Consider the following 21321-nt stretch of genomic DNA (forward strand, 5'->3'; position numbering starts at 1 on the left):
TTACTTTTTAGGCAGGCTTATTCATGAATGGATATAGAACCAGGACTAGTCTATTACCATTAACATCGGCCTTTCAGTCACTCCATGCCTGCGCTCTGGTAAGTGTGTTTCCTATAACTAAATGCTATGGAGGCTGAAGTAGGAGGTACCTTTAAGTGTTCAAGGTCAGCCTCTATCTTATGAATGTACTCCATGATCTGGCTTTGTGAATCTGTACAGGGGGAGGGACTCTGGATCTCAAAACAGGCATCTTCCATAGCTCCCCAGCGTCGCTGGACCAGGAATTCTGAGGTGAATGGTGAAAATGCCCCATCAGAAGGAGCACTGTGGGGAGAAGGTTGCTGCTGGTGGGAGGAATCCACAGGGTGGATGCCTGTGACAGGCTGCAGGGTGAACGAGGACGCAACCTCCTCATCTGTGGAGCTCTCCTGCACGGTGTCATAGCCATCAAGAATCAAACAGTTTCCTATTGGTAGAGACAGGAAAGTTTGATGTGATTAGTGCTGTCACCAGGAAACTGGAAAACAGAGATGGAGCCATACCACTTAAAAAGTTACCGTGAAGGAGGAAAATCTTTCTTTCACTCCCAAGATTATTTTTAAGTCCATTAAATTTTCTCACTTCCAATCAATGCCAACCTTGGCAAACTTGCGTAGGAATCTGAGTAACTGCACACTAGTCAGCATTTTGGAAGTTTAAAGCTGTAAACTACAAAGCCTTTTACAATGACTTGGCCTCTACTTCCCCTGCCAAATACCCTCACGTTGCTTCCTCCCCTCCCTATGCTCCTGACCTGCAGCTTCACCCCCTCTACCAACTGTTAGAACCTTTCCCCAGGTATCTAGGTGACTCCCCCTTCATTTACTCAGGTTTCTCATACCTAGATAGATCACTGTCTGCCCTCACCCCTCTCTCCCTAGCCATAGCTGGACCCCACTTTTCCTCCTAAAGCTTCTTACCACCTGACGTCCATTCATGTGCTTGTTTATTTACCATTACTCTCTCCCAAGTGACACTTCAGCTTCAGGATACTAGTAGACTTTTTGTATTGTATTCACTGTTCAGCCTTCCAACTCCTATGATAAGGTCTAGCAGACAAGTAAGTTCAATAGGTACGTACACACACACACACACACACACACACACAGCTCAGATACTGAAACAACATCCATTCCAGCATGTAAGAGTTAAAAATGATCAAGATCAAAGGTTAAATGTGAGAGACTTGCCTGAGATGTGTAAATGAACATCCTTCTCTTCCTTTTTAACTGCCCCATCGCCTTCTGATGGATTATCATCACTATGTGCTTCACGGGCATCGAAAAAGTGCTCTCCACTCTCATCCAGACCCCCTTCTTGCTCTGTGCCAGGCAGCTCTGGGGTCAGAATCATGTGGTCCATTTCAAACATGTTATTTGCGGGGCTCTCTTGGGATGCCAGTACTACTGAATCTTGCTCAGCACAAGATTCAGTTGAAGTCCGTGGACTGTAACAATTCACACTGTCACCAGTGCCAGTTTTAAAGGGCATCTGTCCTTCACCAGCATGATAGGCTTTAATGTTTTCAGAGTTCTGGATGCCACTGTCTGTCTGAACCTCTTCAGAGGCAGTCCTGTATCTTGGGAAGGACTGCCAGTCTTCCCGAGAGCTCTTCTCAGTCAAACCTAGCTGTTGTACCAGCAACTGCTTCAACAAACCCACTAAGATTTAGGATGGGGAGAAGGGAAAAAAAGGAAACAGTATATTCACAACCTCAACCTCAGACTGTTAGGTTCAGTCAATCAGCTGAGTTACCAATCACCTGTAAAACTAAGAATTTTTCCATGTAACAAAACACATAACAAAAAATTCAACCTATACATCATTTTTTAATTTGTCTTGAAAATGAGAGAAAGAGCAGGATCTTCTACAGAAGATTTAACATTAAGCTAGACCTGATCAGAGGTTAGAATCCAGAACACGGATGTACTAAATGCTAACACCAGGCCTCCATTTTGTTTTCTAATGGACAAGTATCCCCAGAGTACATAAGGATAACAAAATGCTGTATAAGGGCTGGAGGGACGGCTTCCCTGTTAAGGCAGTTGCCTGCAAACCCAAAGGACCCAGGTTTGACACCCCAGGACCCGTGTAAGCCGGCTGTACAAGGTGGCACATGTGTCTGAAGTTCACCTGCAATGTCTGAAAGCCCTGGTGCACCCGTTCTGTCCCTTTCTCCCTCGTTCTCTCTCAAATAAATAAATCTTTTTATTTCAAGGTACTTTATTTTCTTTAAAGCAATTGTGAATGGGAGTGATTCTCTGATTTCATCCTCTGGGTGTTTGTTGTTTGCATATATGAAGGCTACTGATTTCTGTGTATTTATTTTGTATCCTGCTACATGGCTGTAGGTGTTTATCAGCTCTAACAGTTTGCTGGTAGAGTCTTTAGGGTCCTTTATATATAGAATCATGTCATCTGCAAATAATAACTTGATTTCTTCCTTTCCAATTTGTATCCCTTTTATGTGCGACTCTTCCCTTATTGCTATGGCTAAGACTTCCAGTACTATATTAAATTAAAAAAGTGGACACCCTTGTCTTGTTTCTGATTTTAGGGGAAAAGCTTCCAGTTTTCCCTCATTTAGTAATATGTTGGCTGTAGGCTTGTCATAAATAGCCTTTATTATATTGAGATATGCTCCTTCTATTCCCAATCTCTGTAGGACTGTTATCATGAAGGGATTTTGGATTTTTTTTTTAATTTTTAATTTATTTATTTGAGAGCGACAGACACAGAGAGAAAGACAGATAGAGGGAGAGAGAAAGAATGGGCGCGCCAGGACTTCCAGCCCCTGCAAATGAACTCCAGATGCGTGCGCCCCCTTGTGCATCTGGCTAACGTGGGACCTGGAGAACCAAGCCTTGAACCGGGGTCCTTAGGCTTCACAGGCAAGCGCTTAACCGCTAAGCCATCTCTCCAGCCCGGGATGTTGGATTTTTGTCAAATACGTTCTCTGCATCTAATGAGATGATCATGTGATTTTTGTCCTTCAGTCCATTTATATAATGCATTACATTTATCGATTTGCATATGTTGAATCATCCCTGCATCTCTGGGATAAAGTCTACTTGGTCAGGGTGAATGATCTTTCTGATATATTCTTGTATTCTGTTTGCCAATATTTTGTAGAGAATTTTTACATCTATGTTCATGAGGGAGATTGGTCTGTAATTTTCTTTTTTGGTTCTATCTTTGCCTGGTTTTGATATCAGGGTGATGCTGGATTCATAAAAGGAGTTTGGCATGATTCCTTCTTTTTCTATTTTATGGAAAAGCTTAAGAAGCAATGGTGTTAGCTCTTCCCTGAAGGTCTGGTAAAATTCAGCAGTGAATCCATCTGGGCCTGGACTTTTTTTAGTTGGGAGATTTTTGATAACTGCTTGGATCTCCATGCTTGTTATAGGTCTATTTAAGTGATTAATCTCATCTTGATTTAATTTAGGTAGGTCATATAAATCAAGGAAGTTATCCATTTTTTCAGATTTTCATACTTTGTGGAATATATGCTTTTATAGTATGTCCCTATGATTTTTCTTAAATTTCTCTGGCATATGTTGTGATGTTACCTTTTTCATCTCTAATTTTATTAATCTGTGTCTCTTCTCTCTTTCTTTTGTTAAATAAACCTTTTTAAAAATTATTTTTAAGGCCGGGCGTGGTGGCGCACGCCTTTAATCCCAGCACTCGGGAGGCAGAGGTAGGAGGATCACCATGAGTTCAAGGCCACCCTGAGATGACAGAGTGAATTCCAGGTCAGCCTGGACCAGAGTGAGACCCTACCTCGAAAAACCAAAAAAAAAAAAAAAAAAATTATTTTTAAAGGGCTGTAGAAATGAAACAAAAAATAAACATTTTGCTTTCTTCCAGGAGCAGGTTCTATGCACAGGCATTTTTCTAATTTTATTATATGAAGATCATTTTTTTCAGCATTTTTTAAAAAATATTTTTTGTTCATTTTTTATTTATTTATTTGAGAGTGACAGACACAGGGAGAAAGACAGATAGAGGGAGAGAGAGAGAATGGGCGCACCAGGGCTTCCAGCCACTGCAAACGAACTCCAGACACATGCGCCCCCTTGTGCATCTGGCTAACGTGGGACCTGGGGAACCGAGCCTCAAACCGGGGTCCTTAGGCTTCACAGGCAAGCGCTTAACCGCTAGGCCATCTCTCCAGCCCTTTTTTTTTTTTAGCATTTATAATGAGCCAAAGCCAAGGAATCTCCCTAGAAAGTGAAGGTAATAAAATAGTACAATAAAATTTAATTCCAATGATTTGGTAGTAGTATATGTAATAATTTTTTTTGTTCATTTTTATTTATTTATGTGAGAGCAACAGAGAAAGAGGCAGAGAGAGACAGAATGGGTGCGCCAGGGCCTCCAGCCACTGCAAACAAACTGCAGATGCGTGCGCCCCCTTGTGCATCTGGCTAACGTGGGTCCTGGGAAATCAAGCCTTGAATCGGGGTCCTTAGACTTCACAGGCAAGCACATTAACGATTAAGCCATCTCTCCAGCCCAGAATATGTAATTTTTAAGGGAAGTACTCATCAGGTTTGTTTGGTTTTTCAAGATAGGGTCTCACTCTAGTCCAGGCTGACCTAGAATTCACTATGTAGTCTCAGGGTGGCTTTCAACTCATAGGGATCCTCCTACCACTGCTTCCCAAGTACTGGGATTAAAGGCATGTGCCACCATGCCCACATAGGTGGTTTTTATTATTGTTTGTTTATTATCTTACTAATATCACAGCTTCTTGAGGTTGCTGAAAGTAAGACACATTTAATTTTGAGTGGGCTAAGTTTAGGCTGTGGTCATCCACGTGATAACAATTCCAGGACCCCACTGGTCAGACCACAAGACATCACTAAGCCTATCAATTCAGGAAAATCCAAAATAAATGAGGTTTTAATTACTTAACCAACTCTTTACATTTCCATCACAGGCTTAATTTTTATCTGATATTTCTTTTGGTAAGCAGTTCAGAGCTAAGTTTCTGACAGTCTTCTTCCTACATTAACAGTAACTTCCTCAGAAATGCCATGAATATTATAGTCCTATTACTCAACTCACTCTCTTATCTCCCCAAAATGCTAGTCCAAAAACTCCAACTGCACACTGTCACTTCCTCTGGAATGGTTTGTCACACATTAAATAAATCTCAACATATTTAAAATGGATCCTAAAATCTCTGCCAAATAATAAAAAGTAAAATACAAAGGCATTACTGGTCTGTTCTGACACATTTCTAAGAATAACACTGATATTATCATTACACATTACTTTTCCTTTGCTCATACATCCAAATAAATCATTCTACAAGCTGGATGAATCCTTACTTCATGTATATTTCTTACAAAACCATTTCAATCCACATCCTTTCAGTCTTGAGCCCAAGTTACTGTAACAGCTTAGTCAGTACATACTCCAAACCTCTTTCCAGTCAAATCCTTGAGTAGCTGTCAGCAAAATTATTTTGTTTCATTAATTATTCCTACCTTAAAAATCTCAAGTGGTTCTCTGCTGCTAGAGCAACTATTCTTGGACATGCCCTTTCCCCCAAAATCATTACAGCTGAGAGAGATGTGCTACCATCGCATTTAAAACTGCTTCCATGCTAGACTGGAGCTGGAGAGAGGCAGCTAACAGAGTGCCAGGAGAGGCTCACATTTAAGCTAGAATAAGTGTACTTAAAAAAAATATCTTAGCATAACCTGGGTGTGGTGGCGCACTCCTTTAATCCCAGCCTTCAGGAGGCAGAGGTAGGAGGATCACTGTGAGTTCAAGGCCACCCTGAGACTACACAGTGAAATCCAGGTCAGCCTGAGCTAAAGTGAGACCCTACCTTGAAAAAACAAACAAACAAACAAACAAAAAAAAGCTCTTAGCATTCCATGATGTGCCTATCCTTCAAGCACAGAAGAACCAATCTTGTTATTCAATGTTGAGAAAAGTTGGACTCAACAGTCCTTGAATCTTCTAGCTTTCCAACTCTATCTCCCATGCTCCTTTAACTGACAGTGTTTGCACAGGCCAGCTGTTCTGAACACTTATTTTTCTCCTACCCATACTTTTGGTCCTTCCATTATTTGTCTTAATGGAGTCTATCCTATTGATCTATTTGAATTTTACTTAATCTTTCGTAACAATAACCACATCTCTCTACAGATTCTCTGTTCTCTGGTCACACCAAGCGAGACTGATTCCTCATGCCCACATTATTATCCTTTGAATGTAGACTACAAAGGTAGAGGTGGGATGAGATGAGGGTTCCTATCAACTTCCTAACTATAATTATTTTTTTTGAGGCAGTGTCTCAGTTTAGCCCAGGCTGGCCCAGAATTCCTCCTACCTCAGTCTCCCAAGTGCTGGGATTCAAGGTTTGTACCACCATGCCTAGCTTACCCATTATAGATTTCTTGAAAGGAAAAGGCATGGCTTAAGCTTTTCTGTATTCTCTTTAAAAGGCTGCTCAGTACATTACACATCATCCAACTCTGGTACTTAGTTATCTGCTGACGTTATTAATCTAAAACTTACAATTCCTCAGTGCATCCAATGCCCACCGCTCCTCTGAGACAGGCAAGAATGGATCTGGTATTGTGTCTGGATAATTTTTTCCGCCTTCTTTGAGTGTCTCATTCGCATGCTGCTCCTTTGCAAACTGTGTTGCAGTCATGAAGAGATGGTCTGCCTCTGATTTCCCAGTGGTACTCAATGAAGAAGACTGAGATTTTGATGAAATCAATGGAGATTCTAACCCCAGATCTCTGTCTGTTCAGTGGAACATAAAAGGTACAGTATCTCTTATTAAAACTTTTCTTTAATGGAAAAGCTTCTAGTTTTTCCCCATTTAGTAATATGTTGGCTATAGGCTTGTCATAAATAACCTTTATTATATTGAGATATGTTCCTTCTATTCCCAGTCTCTGTAGGACTTTTATCATGAAGGGATGTTGGATTTTTGTCAAATGCTCTGTCTGCATCTAATGAGATGATCATATGATTTTTGTCCTTCAGTCCATTTATATAATGCATTACATTTATTGATTTGCATATGTTGTACCATCCCTGCATCTCTGGGATAAAGCCTACTTGGTCAGGGTGAATGATTTTTCTGGTATATTCTTGTATTCTGCTTGCCAATATTTTGTAGAGAATTTTTGCACCTATGTTCATGAGGGAAATTGGTCTGTAATTTTCTTTTTTTTTTGTTCTATCTTTGCAGTTTTGGTATTAGGGTGATGCTGGATTCATAGGAGGAGTTTGGCATGATTCCTTCTTTTTCTATTTTATGGAAGAGCATAAGAAACAATGGCACTAGTTCTTCCCTGAAGGTCTGGTAAAACTCAGCAGTTAATCCATCTGGGCATGGACTTTTTTTAGTTGGGAGATTTTTTTGATAACTGCTTGGATCTCTATGCTTGTTATAGGTCTGTTTAAGTGATTAATCTCATCTTGATTTAATTTAGGTAGGTAACATAAATCAAGGAAATCATCAATTTCTTTCAGATTTTCATACTTTGTGGAATATATGCTTTTATAGTATGTCCCTGTAATTTTTATGGCATCTGTTGTGATGTTACCTTTTTCATCTCTGATTTTATTAATTTGTGTCTCTTCTCTCTTTCTATGGGTCAGATTTGCTAAGGGTTTATCCTTTCAAAGAACCAACTCTTTGTTTCACTAATGCTTTGGAATTATTTATTTGGTTCTATTTCATTAATTTCTGTCCTAATCTTTATTATTTCTTCCCGTCTACTGATTTTTGGTTTCCCTTGTTCTTTTTCCAAGGCTTTAACGTGAAACATTAGGTTGTTTACTTGCGACTTTTCTAATTTCTTAATATAGGCACTTAAAGCTGTAAATTTACCTCTTAGGACTGCCTTCATTGTGTCCCAGAGATTTTGTTATATTGTGTTCTCATTATCATTTAACTCTATACACTTCTTGATTTCTTCATTGACCCATTCATCATTTAGTAGTGTGTTGTTTAATTTCCATGATTTTGTATATGCTCTATAGCTTTTCTTGCTATTGATTTGTAGTTTGATTCCAGTCTTCACAGTAACAGAAAAAACAATCCAAATATTCATTTGGAATCACAAAAAAACCTCGAATATCTAAAATCATACTGAGCAACAAAAATCAGGTGGGAGGTATCACCATACCTGACTTTAACCTATATACTACAGAGCCATAGTAACAAAAACAGCACGGTACTGGCACAAAAGTAGATATGTAGATCAGTGGAACAGAATAGAGGACCCAGATTTAAGTCCAGGTAGCTATAGCCACCAGATATAAGATAGAAATGCCAAAAATATTCATTGGAGAAAAGACAGCCTCTTCAGCAAGTGGTGTTGGGAAAACTGGATATGTATCTATAGAGGGATGAAAATAGATTGTTCTCTCTCTCCATGCACAAGAATTAAGTCCAAATGGATTAAAGACCGTAACATCAGACCTGAAACTCTGAAACTGCTAGAGGAAAAAGTAGGGGAAATCCTTCAACATATTGGTCTTGGCAAAGACTTTCTGAATATAACCCCAATTATTCAAGCAATAAAACCACAGATTAACCACTGGGACCTCATGAAACTACAAAGATTTTGTACTGCAAAGGACACTGTGAATAAAGCAAAGAGGCAACCTACAGAATGGGAAAAAATCTTTGCCAGCTATATATCTGATAAAGGATTAATATCTAGGATATACAAAGAACTCAAAAAGTTAAATAATAAGAAGTCAAACAAGCCAATGAAAAAATGGGCTATGGTACAAAGTAGAGAGTTCTCAAAAGAAGAAATATGGATGGCATATAAGCATCTAAAAAAATGTTCTACATCCCCAGTTATCAGGGACATGCAGATTAAAGCTACGTTGAGATTCTATCTCACTCCTGTCAGATTGGCTACCATCATGAAAACAAATGATCATAAATGCTGGTGGTGATGTGGAAAAGAGGAACCCTTCTACACTGTTGGTGGGAATGCAATCTGGTCCAGCCATTGTGGAAATCAGTGTGGAGGTTCCTAAGACAGCTAAAATTTGATCTACCATATGACCCAGCTATAGCACTCCTAGGCATGTATCCTAGGGATACATCCCATTTCCCTAGAAGTACGTGCTCAACCATGTTTATTGCTGCTCAATTCATAATAGCTGTAAAATGGAACCAGCCTAGATGTCCCTCAACTAATGAGTGGATAATGAAGATGTGGCACATTTATACAATGGAGTTCTACTCAGCAGTAAAGAAAAATGAAGTTGTAAAAAATAACAAAAAAAAAAAGAAAAAGAAAAATGAAATTGTGAAATTTGAGGGAAAATGGATGGATCTGGAAAGGATTATATACTAAATGAGGTAACCCAGGCACAGAAAGCCAAGCGCTGCATGTTCTTCCTCATGTGGATCCTAGCTATAGATGATTGGGCTTCTGTGTGAGAAGGAAAAAACTCAGTAGCAGAGGCCAGTAAGTTAAAAAGGATATATAAAGGAAAGAGAAAGGAAGGGAGGAGGGTGCTTAATAGGTTGGTATTGTATATATGTAAGTAGAAGAATAGATTAACGGGGATGAAAAGGCCCAATGTGAGGTCAGGGGAGAGACTGAGTACAGGAAAGGTGGAGGAAGGGCTAATCAAAACCTAAGAGGATGCAAATAAATAATATGGAATCTCTGGTTTCGGACAATGGAATATTCAGGAGCCATAGATTGTTGTTAGAAAATTTTCAGTGCCAGGGATGGGATACCTCCAGTGAGTTGTTGGCCAGGGAGGTCCCTGATGCCCCCAGAACATTATAGGCCATTGCCGAGGCCCTTGGTTTCCTACCATGAATAGATGGTAAGACCCTATTTCTGAAGACTCCACATACTTGGGCTGCAAGGCCACTGAGAAATCCTGTTGGGACTGAGCTGATAACCTCCTCCATGTAGACCAGCTGACAGAAAGCTGGAAGAAGCCATTCTACATGTGGTTCAATGGGAAAAAGAGATACCACCAGTGAACATACTCAACAGTGGACACTTATTATTATTACACTTATTATGGGCCAGCCAGGCCAGATGATCCAATGGGTGCAATAGTGGCACGTCTGTAATAGTGTAAACCAACTGCCCTCCAATTGGACTGGAGGCCCGCTCCATGGGAGGGAACACATCCCTGATACTGAAAACTTAAAACAGGAGTAGTCATGAGCCCTAGAGGTGTAACATCTGCTGATGTCTGGAAAAATATATATAATATGCTTATCAAACTGCCCAGTAAGCACTTCTGTTAATATTTATACCCCTATATTAACGCTACTCTCACTTTGGGTAGAGAATCTTTTCTTTTCAGATGGCAGTGACCTTGGGATGACTCAGAAGGTATCATAGTGCTGGAAAGAAGTGACTGGAGTACTGAGTAACATCTGGATCACACCTTCCAAGGCTCAGGGTCTATTGTGGAAGAGGTGGTGGAAAGAATGTAAGAGCCAAAGGAGGGGTAGGACTCCATACAACGTGCCCCCTCCAGACATAAAATGGCATGGATATTCATGACCTCACAGTGCCTGACACTACCTACACAAGGCCATCATCAGAGGAGGAAAAGACCATGACATCAAAATGAAAGACAGACTGATGGAGATGGGGAGGGGATATGGTGGAGAATGGAATTTCAAAGGGGAAAAGGGGGAAGGGAGGGAGGATATTACCATGGGATATTTTTTATAATCATGGAAAATGTTAATAAAAATCGAGAAAAACAAAACAAAACTTTTTTTTTTTTTTTTTTTTGCAAGGTAGGGTCTCGCTCTAGTCCAAGCTGACCTGGAATTCACTGTGTTGTCTCAGGGTGGCCTCAAACTCACAGCGATCCTCCTACCTCTGCCTCCCCACTGCTGGGATTAAAGGTGTGTGTTACCATGCCCGGTTTCTTATCAAAACTTTTTAAAACATGGAACATTAAGGAAATATGGGGAGGAGCACATCCAACCACATGCGCTGGAGCTCCTCAGTTGAGTTAGACACACAGTACTCATGGCAGTAGCACACTGGCAAGCACAAGGACCAAAAGCAGTTTGTTAGCTTTCATAGCTGACGACAGATCCTGCACACACCAAGAGCTTCAAAGAGCCTCCCAGGCAAACTTCTCCATGAAGCTTACCTGGACTCTGCAAGCCAGTAACTGAAATGCCATGATGCTCTGTTTTTAATTTGGGCGCTTCCTCTTCATCATTGTCTCCTCTGTACAAAAACAAATGGGGAAACAATCTCTGAGTTTTGTGGGATGTTCCAGCAGCACTGCACCCAAATGCAGTAAGAAGTCTCTCTTGACCGGAGCCCACGAAGCCTACTGCAGTGGGAAGAAGCACTCACTCGCATGGTGACTGCGGCAGGGGAATTGGCTTGGCGGACTGCTCTTTCACTGAGGCAGCCATTCGGCAAATGAGCTCTTGCCAGCTTCAGGAGTGTGAAGAAAATTCAGAACACAGAAAGAAAAAAAGAAATATTCATTAAACACACTTAGAAAAAACAAAACAACCCATCCTGTCACAGAGTATCTTTATTTTGACAGCATACTCTTAGGTAGAGATTCTAAAATACAGTTAAAAAAATTATTAACGAGAGACAGAGAAAGAATGAATGAATATGGGCACACCTGGGTAAATGAACTCCAGATGCATGTACCACTTTGTGCATCATGTGAGTACTGGGGAATCAAATTCTGGTCAGCAGACTTTGCAAGTCAGGGCCTGTAACCACTGAGCCCTCTCCCCAGCCTCCAAATATACTTTAAAGAAAATTCTATTATGCAAATATTTTTTTTTTCATTCGGGACTTCTGAGATTTTCTTTACAAAAGTTATTTTTAATAGAATCAAAATAAAAGACATCAAAGAGGAACAAATTCTTACAGTAATGTTACTAAGAGAATACTAAGTACTTATGTGTGCGGGTATGTGTGCGTGGGTGTCGATACATGTGTAGTGGCACAGTCACATGTGGACAGCAGAGAACAACTTTGGGGTGTCAATCCTAGCCTTGCACCTTGTGTGCCACTATGAGGGCCTCATGGTTCAGAGCTGTCCTCACTCTACCTCCTATTACTGAGTGTGTATGTGCGTGTGTGTGTAGGGGGGGGGTTACAGACATATGCGCCACTGTGTCTGGCTTTGTCCCACTTTGCACGACTCCAGTCATCAGGCTTATGCAGCAACCACTTTAAATCACTGAGCCATCTCCCCAGCCCCACAGGAAAAATTTGATTTTGACATAGTTTTGGCTTTCAGAGTCCTAGTATAGAAACAAAGTTTGTGGAACATTATACTTTGAATAACAGAACAATAATTAGAGTAAAGTAGCTAAATTGATACATACAGAGTCTTTTCAGAAACTGTCTGGGCCACTAGTTCATAAATTTGAGCTCCATTATCTGACATGGAGATGACAAATAAAGCTTTGTTATCTAGAAAAGAATAAAACAAAACTTAACTCTACCACCAAGACAAAAAAGGCATAAGAAATATTTCCAGATATAATATATTAACACCCTGCATCTTAATTTAGATAAAGGGAACATATTCATTTTCCAAACATTCATCAAGTTGCCCATCTAAACTTTATGCACCACCTGTATGTGGCATTATATATTAATGAAGCAAAATTTGTAAGTGCTCACACTTATTCCATAGTACTTAGTTAGAAACAAAAAAGATGTCAAAAATCGACATTGAATGCTATTAGTCTTTTGCATTTATTTTGAACTACTACTTTGCTACGTTGCAAAGAATATTCAAGGAATACTGCCAAAAAGAGTTCATGAATACTTTGCCATCATGAAATTAACAAATTTTATACTGCATCTCATTGTACTACAGTTAAACTATAACTTGCCAACTTAAACTGATTTTAAAAACCTCTTCAATTTTCACATTTTCCATGCCAAATTAAAAAAAATGCCATTTTAATGACAGAATTCTAATTGGCATTACTTCTCAGAGCACTACATCCTGGGTTACTATCACTAATTTGAAAATGGAATGAAGGCCAAAGTAACTACATAAAAGAAATCAAAACAGAAAATCACTCAGAGAATCTAGCCATCTTAAGTAACTTAAAAAAAAAATAGTTTTTAGCTGGGCGTGGTGGCACATGCCTTTAATCCCAGCTCTGGGAAGGCAGAGGTAGGAGGATCCTTGCGAGTTTGAGACCAACCTGAGAATACAGAGTGAATTGCAGGTCAGCCTGGGCTAGAGTGAGACCCTACCTTGAAAAACTGAAAAAAAGTTTTATTTATGAGAGGAAAGAAGGGGGAGGGGAGAGGGAGGGGGAGGGGGGAGAGAAGAAGAATGGACATGCCAGGGCCTCCAACCACTGCAAACGAACTCCAGATGCATGAGCCACCTTGTGCATCTGGCTTACATGGGTACTGGGAAACAGAATCTGGGTCCTCAGGCTTTGTAGGCAAGTGCCTTAAATGCTAACCATCTCTGCAGCCCCAATTTACATAATTTTGAGATGTAAACTTGATTTGTTAGCTAAGCAGTAAGTAATTTTCCGTATTTGTCTAAGAATGAAGAAAGAACCAGACTTCACTGGTACTAGCTGTGCTGCTTCAACAATCGTCATCCAACTAGAAGTGACCCTGCAGTACACACTCACCTGTTGCCACTTGTCGAACCAGCACTGTACTCAACTTAATGACAGGACTGAACGTATGTTTGCTATCTGCTGTAGATGCCAGAATCTTGCTATGACATCTTAACACAAGTCTATCATCCTGCTTTTGTAACAGTACAAGAATATCTTCCAGCAGCAAAGTGTACAAATCTAGAAATAAAATGCAGAAAAAGTGTTAAGTATTGAAATGGAGAGATATTTTAAAATCTTTAAAATAATTTGGCAATCAATTATTTCTGGAAAACCCAACAAATTCAAAAAGTTAAATTGTATACTGTTTAATATAATTTGGATAATTCATTTTTGTTATATTTTACCAATGTATAAGTGTGTAACTTCTGAGAATTAAACAAGCAAGGTCCTATACCACATACTGCTTGAGACACTATTCTACAGAACACTTATAATGAAGAGTCATCAGGAGACAACAATGATGGAAACATGGGGGAATTATAACAAAGTTTTCTGTGAGATTCCTAAATAAATAAACAAAACACATCACATATAGCAATATAACAAAAGTAGATCCTGTATTAATGGCCAAATAATATAAAATAGTACTGCTAACTACTAACTGAAAATAGACATGATTCTTCTTCCCTCTGTCAGACTTTCCCATTCTTTTCCCTTCTCTACTCTGTACAAAACTTACAGACAACATCAGACTTACCAATAGTTTTATCTCTATTCACCTTCCAAACCAATGGCCCTTCATGAATCATCTTCCTTTTTGTTAAATCCAAATTCTGCAAAAGAGAATTACATACACATTATTTTCAAGTTTATCTCATCAGTAGAGTGACATTCTGTATAATTTAGTACCTTTTCAAAGCAGTCTGAATATAAGGAACCATTTACATTCAACTACTTTTACTGTTATTTGTCTTGAAAATGCAATTATTTCCACATTAAAGAAACCTGTATAAAAACTTAAAAAAAAAAACAGAAAAGGTATCGTGTATAAAATATTCATAAGTATTATCTTCCAAATTGCACTCAAGAAGCTAGTAACTTATGAAATGATGATACAATACTCAGCTAACGCATCTCAACACGTTCTGTAGTTGCAATACTGGACACAGATGATGTACAGTGACTTCAGAGACTTCAGAGTGCTAAGATTCCAATTCCAAATAAAGTTTTAAGGAATAGGATTCATAAGAAGTCCAGAGTTGGAGAGATGGCTCAGTGGTTAAAAGTACTTGCTTGCAAAGCCTGACAGACTGATGATTTTCCAGTACCCACATAAAGCTAGATACCCAAAGTGGCACATGTGTCTGTTCGTTTGCAGTGGTAGGAGGTCCTGGAGTGCCCATTCAGTCTCTCTCTCTTTTTTTCTCTGCCTCTTTCTTGCAACTAAATAAATAAAAATTTAAAAAAAAAAGTCCAAGTACTACTCAAACATACTCTGAACATCAGTATTTTATTTGTACGAGAATTATTTTTTCGCATCAGCACTCCCCCAAAAATCTGTTTTTGGAAGTTAGGGGGGTATATACATTTACATGCCTTCCATTTATTTACATTATTTACTTACTTACTTGTGTGCAGGCACTGTATGTGGGGGCATGCTAAAGTCTCTTTCCCATCCAGCTTTACATGGGAAACTGGGGAACTGAACCTGAACCAGCATGTTTTGTAAACAAGGAAGCACTTTTAACTATTAAGCCATCTTCCCAGTCCCTTATTCACACACTTACTGATAAACTTACATATTTTAAAGAGACAACAAAGAATCCTGTCAAAATAATCACTTAGTAAAATAGTATAAAAGTCTTAAAAAAAATCTTTAAAAGCCTATTAATACAAAAGCCCAGATCATAAGAAGTGGCAATCATTAAATATGTTGCTACCATTTCTGCAACAGTTTCACCCTTATGCTTTCTAAAACTTTCAAAAATTACCTTACATTACACAATGATCAAAGACATTCTTATACTAAACAAAAAAAGTACAAAACACAACAAAACTAGATTTACTAATAACCACTGTTCCTTCATCTCCTGACAACTTTGGTCATATAAAGTTATAGTTTCTTGCAAAATATTCCCCTACTAAAAGAAATTATCTTGACACATATTAGACATGTAAAAGGCAGAACAAAAATCACAAATGTCGATAATCTATGATAAAGAACTCCTTCAGGTGATGAATATTCCCATGGAGATGTTAATTACCTGCTAGGTCTTTAGTACATTTTACTTTTTTTTTTTTTTTTTTAAAATTATGATTAGACCATCTCTCACCCTGAGCTCTTCAACATTTGGGTACTCGGATAACTTGAGATTGGAGGTATCAAGGCGGCGCTGATAATCTTCTAAGCGCTGAAAATTAGACAAGATATAGCCATAATTACTGTACTGGACACCAGTGACTTTCTCTTTTATATCAAATTGACATTTTGAATCTGTATTTTTTAGCACCAGACGTGACAGACAATTCACTATTTCTTAGAATACGTCTGTTCTTGACTGTGGCAAAATTCACTAGTTTTCCTCTTCCTCCCTGGCTGTCCCTTTTTAAAATCTTCTTTTTGAACTCATTGGCCTCTAGCTAGCTTATACTTTTCTGAATATGCATATCATATGCACAGTACAAATTTCACAAAGTAATATAAGACACATTAATAAAAAAATAAGTCTACTCCTACCTCTGTCACTTCCATTTTCTTTACAGAAATAACCACTAATATTCAGTTTTTGGGTGGCCTTTGAGAAAAATCCTATGCAATTGCAGTATAAGTGTGTGTTGCTTGTGTACATGAATCCTGGTAAAACACAATGTGGTGGCACAGTATATTCATATATACATTCATTTGGCATCTTGGCATATGTTTCTCACTCAAATGGTAGAATAATCTATTCACATAGGTATTCCTTTGTCTATGTGTGGAACTTATTACCATATGTTGGACACTGTTTCACATTCACACATAGAAAGATGTCTCGATTTCTTCAATAAATACACAATATTCAAACCTGTGAATGAACTATAATTTAAATCTTACTGATGGAAATTTAGGCTACTTCCATTTTTGCCAATAACAGATAATGCTATATTAAAAAGGCCTTAAACATATGCATTTGTGCACCCATGTAGATACATACGCAGAGTAAATTCTAAAAGAATTATTGGCCAGGTGTGGTGGCACATGCCTTTAATCCCAGCACTTGGGAGGCAGAAGTAGGAGAATCGCTATGAGTTCAAGGCCACCCTAAGAGACTACACAGTGAATCCTAGGTCAGCCTGAGCTACAGTGAAACCCTATCTCAATAAATAAATAAATAAATAAATAAGTAAAAATAAACAAATTATTGGATCAAATGATATGTGCATTTTTTACAGTATCATAAAAATTTCCGAATACACAGAAGACTCTTGAATGTTGTATATAGTGAATGTCTATATACCTACCACCTGCCTTCCACAATTACTACTTCCTATGGATCTATCCATTTTCAGCCATTTACCCAGTCTATATATTTTCTTCATGCACCTCAAACTAATCTCAGACATAAAAGTATGCCCTTAAATATAGCATGTATAATCATTAACAAAGGTTCAATATTCATTAATAGCTCTTTTCATTAAGGTAATTTTTACACACAGTTCAATGCACATGTTAATATGGAATTATTTGTGTGTATTCTTTTGTGTCTTATTTCTTTTTGTCATTATGTTAAGTTCATTCTTTTCTACAATGATATTCTATGCTATGACGGTAACACAGTTGGTTTATTCACTCTCCTGCTGAGCTATTTCCAGTTTGTGGCTACTATGAATAAAGCTGCCATAAAAATTACTGCAATATCTTCACTTCTCTTCAGTAAGTCAATACAAACAGAACTGCCTATTCAAAGGATAGAAGTATGGGTAGGAGTACTTTTAATTTAGAGAAGCATTGCCAAGTTTTTTCCTAGGATTCCAGCATTTTACACTCTAAGAAATACATTTGAAAATAGGGTTTTTCTATAGCCTCACTAAAAAAACCCTATCATACTCAGTCCCTAAGAAATGACACTTAGGGACAGGTGTGGTGGTGCATGCCTTTAATCCCAGCATGCGGGAGGAAGAGGGAGGAGGATCACCGTGAGCTCAAGGTCACCCTGAGACTACATAGTGAATTCCAGGTCAGCCTGGGCTAGAGTGAAACCCTACATCAAAAAAAAAAAAAAAAAGAAAGAAAGAAAGAAAGAAAAAAGAAAAAAGAAAAAGCAGGAATAAGAGAAAAGAAAGAAATGACACTTATACCCATGGATACAATGAGCCTCTATGTGTGCAATTTTACATTTCTATCTTCAACACAGTTCCCTTGAAGGAGGCCCATTTAGCTAACTGTTCAGAACACACATCCAGCTAATGTCCCAAACTGAAGTGGTTTTCCCCACAAGCCTGGGCTTCTCTATTGTTCCCATCTATCCACATGTACAAAACAAACCTGGGCATGTCTTTTTGACCTCACCTCCCTTCATGCCCTTCTCTCAATCACCAAGTCCTGCTAACTGTATCTCCTAAATACACCTCTAGTTCTTGCCTCACTCTGGGCTTTCATCATTGAGTACAGATTGCTAAGACACTGCTATCTGGGCTGTCGCATCTACTACCTTCCTCCTTTAACCCAGTCTCTACAGAGCATGTTCATTCATACACACACAGTAAAACTTTGAGCACTCAAAACATCTTCAATGTCTGGGCTGGGGAGATGGTTTAGCAGTTAAGGCTCTTGCCTGTGAAGCCTGATTACCTAGGTTTGCTTCTCTGGTTTCCATGTAAGCCAGATGCACAAGGTAGCTCATGTGACTGGAGTTCGTTTATAGTAGCTTGCTAGAAACCTTAGCACACTCATTCTCATCCTCTATCTGCCTCTTTCTCTCTCTCTCAAATAAATAAAATAAAATGTTTTCAATGTCTGTAACAAACTGCTATTGTTAGTCAAATAAAAAAGTTAAGGTCTTTAACATGATAGAAAATGCTCAATATTATTTGCTCCTGGCATAAACTAATCTTTCTTACTCAAATTGTTCCCTCTGCTTATAGGCTGCCCTTTCCACACTGTTTTGGTTCATTTCTACTCTCCTTCAAAGCATGCATGGTTCAAATGTCAATTCTTCCAGGAAGCTTACTCTGAGAGCTACCTTCTGACATCTCCAAACTAGGCTAAGCTTCCTATTATCCTGAAAGCCTCCTCTACACCATTATGATAATGAAAACAAAGATACTCAGTGTAGGCAGACATCACTTTTTCTTACACACTCTGTATCTATGTGTACAGCGCATGTTCTGCTACACAATCTCCTGCTAGAAACCATGCTCGGTGTGGACAATCATCTGCTCACTTTCTCACAAACTCTATGTGTACAGCACGTGTTCTATATACAGTCTGGTAAGCGAGTGGATGAGCAAAAGATACTTAAGAATGAAACGGAAATCTGATGATCTGTGCCCATTTACTGTATTAGTAACCAACAAATGTCTTGTCCAACAATTGTGTCAAATGACAGTTTCAATTATTTTAGATTCCAGGTAATACTAATTTAATATTCTCCAATTCCACACTGCATGTTCTTGCTTTTCCATTTTACCTGCTTGTTTTCTGCCTCTTTGACAGCCTGATTTACATAATTTAAGATCTGACGACAGTGATCTGCAGCTTTCTTCACCTTCTCCCTTTCCGGTGGCCATTCTAAATATGGGGAAGAAATCCAAATGTAAAGTGCAGAAAATCAGGAAAGAAGAACATATGTGTGAATACATATATGAGACTTCACTTTATACCAAGGCTATAGGAACATATATACTTTGAGTATTTTTATGCTAAATTCAAACCTATGACAGAGTCTCAAATTCAGGCAGTTTCTGGACAGGTGAGACTTCTAATTACTATATCTTAAAATAAGCATTGTCATTTTAAAAAGAATACAGAGTGAAGTATGGTGGTAAATGCTACTCAACAGGCTGACAGGGGGGACTGCAAGCTCAAGGCCAACTTCAGCTACATTGTTAAGACTATCTCAAAACAGTATGATTATTATTACAGTACCAAAAATGAGGCTAAGTGGAAAAGCACTTGCCTAGTATGTGCAAGTTCCTTGGCTTAATTTTCAGGATTGAAAAATAAACAAAGAAAGAAAGAGAAAAAGAAAAAGCTGGGCATGATGGTACACAGCTTTAATCTCAGTAATATGGAGGCAGAGGTAGGAGGACTGCCAAGAGTTCGAGGCCACCTTGAGAATACATAGTGAATTTCAAGTCAGCCTGGGACAGAGTGAGACCATACCTCAAAGGAAGGATGGAAGGGAGGGAGGGAGGGAATAAGGGAGGAAGGCAGGGGGGAAGCCCAGATGCAGGAGTGATAATTTACACAAATTATTAGAGATGCAATGCAGTTGTGGGATAGGTCTCATTCACTGTGCAAACTATACAAACGGGCCCTTCTCTTCCCCTGAAAATTGCACAGTGTATAGCCCACATGATTAAGACCAGTAGACCTGTATAACAATTCCAAAGCAAGTTTATCTAAATTTAAGACATTTCAAGAAAGAAAATTATTATCATGTATCATTAAAAGATAAAATCTGCCAAAATGCATCTGAGACTGTTTGCATCTACAATCTAAAGACCAAAATCAAAATACTCAATGTGTATTGAGCATGATGATACCTATATTTAATTGCAGGAAAAAAAAAAAAAAAAGGCAGTGAGCCTGATGTGCCTCATGGACCAAAGTATGGCAAACTCCATGCTACAGCTGCTAAAGGAGGGCACTGGTTTAAACAGGCTGATGAAGACTACAATATATCTTATTAGAAAATATTGCCATAGTACTTTTAAATTCAACTGCAAGTGCCAGGTGCTGTGGGAGATTATCTGACAGCACTTATTCCTCAGTTATGCCCCTTACTTTATTTCAGTGCTGATGCTGTACCTGTGTACTTGGCAATATTATCCAAAAGAAGTGGGTACTTAGTGAGTCTCTGCATTTGAGTGGGGATGATATCCTTCAGCTGAAGACGACGACACAGAGGATTACTCTCAGCATCCTAAAATTGAAGTGAAATTAGTAAGCCTACAATTCATAATTACCTAGAACGTATCATGTATTTATTCATTACAAGTGTCTGCTGCATCAGAGCAATTAGGTTATTATTTCCCTTCGAATCACACCTTAGAAAGCAGTCTGAATCATTGGCTTCTGCTATCTGTTTAAACAAGGCTGAAAGCATATATAGTGAATGTAGAATCCATGAATGGGCAGGCATGGTGGTGCATGCCTTTAATCCCAGCCCTCGAGAGGCAGAGGTAGGAGGATTGCTGTGAGCTCAAAGACACCTTGAGACTACAGAGTGAATTCCAGGTCAGCCTGGACTAGAGTGAGAACCTACCTCAAAAAAAAAAAAAAAAAAAAAAAAAATCCATGAATGGAACAGATGTGGCTCTAGTAAAAATATAAACCGCTAAGACATCTTCCGAGATCCCCATTCTCTGGTGTACACACCCTGTATAATACCATTCCCTTGTGTGTGAATACAATCTGTGATGATAAAGAGATGCATACCACTCCTAGGACAAGTTTGACTATCAGTTAACCTTCATTTAATTAGAGTCTTTCCTTAGGG

The 21321-nt window shown here is 38.8% G+C and overlaps 1 protein-coding gene across 4 annotated transcripts in view; it reads right to left on the minus strand.

Moving 5' to 3' along the window:
- The window catches only part of Arhgef12 (Rho guanine nucleotide exchange factor 12), a 180587-nt gene that overhangs the window by 6392 nt on the left and 152874 nt on the right, over positions 1-21321 (minus strand). For all 4 annotated transcript variants that reach the window (XM_045146300.1, XM_045146302.1, XM_045146299.1 and 1 more), the window contains 11 exons: positions 20631-20745; positions 19288-19388; positions 15952-16029; positions 14376-14451; positions 13688-13855; positions 12404-12491; positions 11403-11486; positions 11191-11270; positions 6580-6813; positions 1230-1700; positions 150-466 (listed from right to left, as the gene is read on the minus strand). In XM_045146300.1, coding sequence (XP_045002235.1) covers positions 150-466; positions 1230-1700; positions 6580-6813; positions 11191-11270; positions 11403-11486; positions 12404-12491; positions 13688-13855; positions 14376-14451; positions 15952-16029; positions 19288-19388; positions 20631-20745 — 1812 coding nt within the window. The remainder of the gene's footprint in view (positions 1-149; positions 467-1229; positions 1701-6579; positions 6814-11190; positions 11271-11402; positions 11487-12403; positions 12492-13687; positions 13856-14375; positions 14452-15951; positions 16030-19287; positions 19389-20630; positions 20746-21321) is intronic.

Source organism: Jaculus jaculus, chromosome 3 (assembly GCF_020740685.1).
Source record: "Jaculus jaculus isolate mJacJac1 chromosome 3, mJacJac1.mat.Y.cur, whole genome shotgun sequence".
NCBI lineage: Eukaryota > Metazoa > Chordata > Mammalia > Rodentia > Dipodidae > Jaculus > Jaculus jaculus.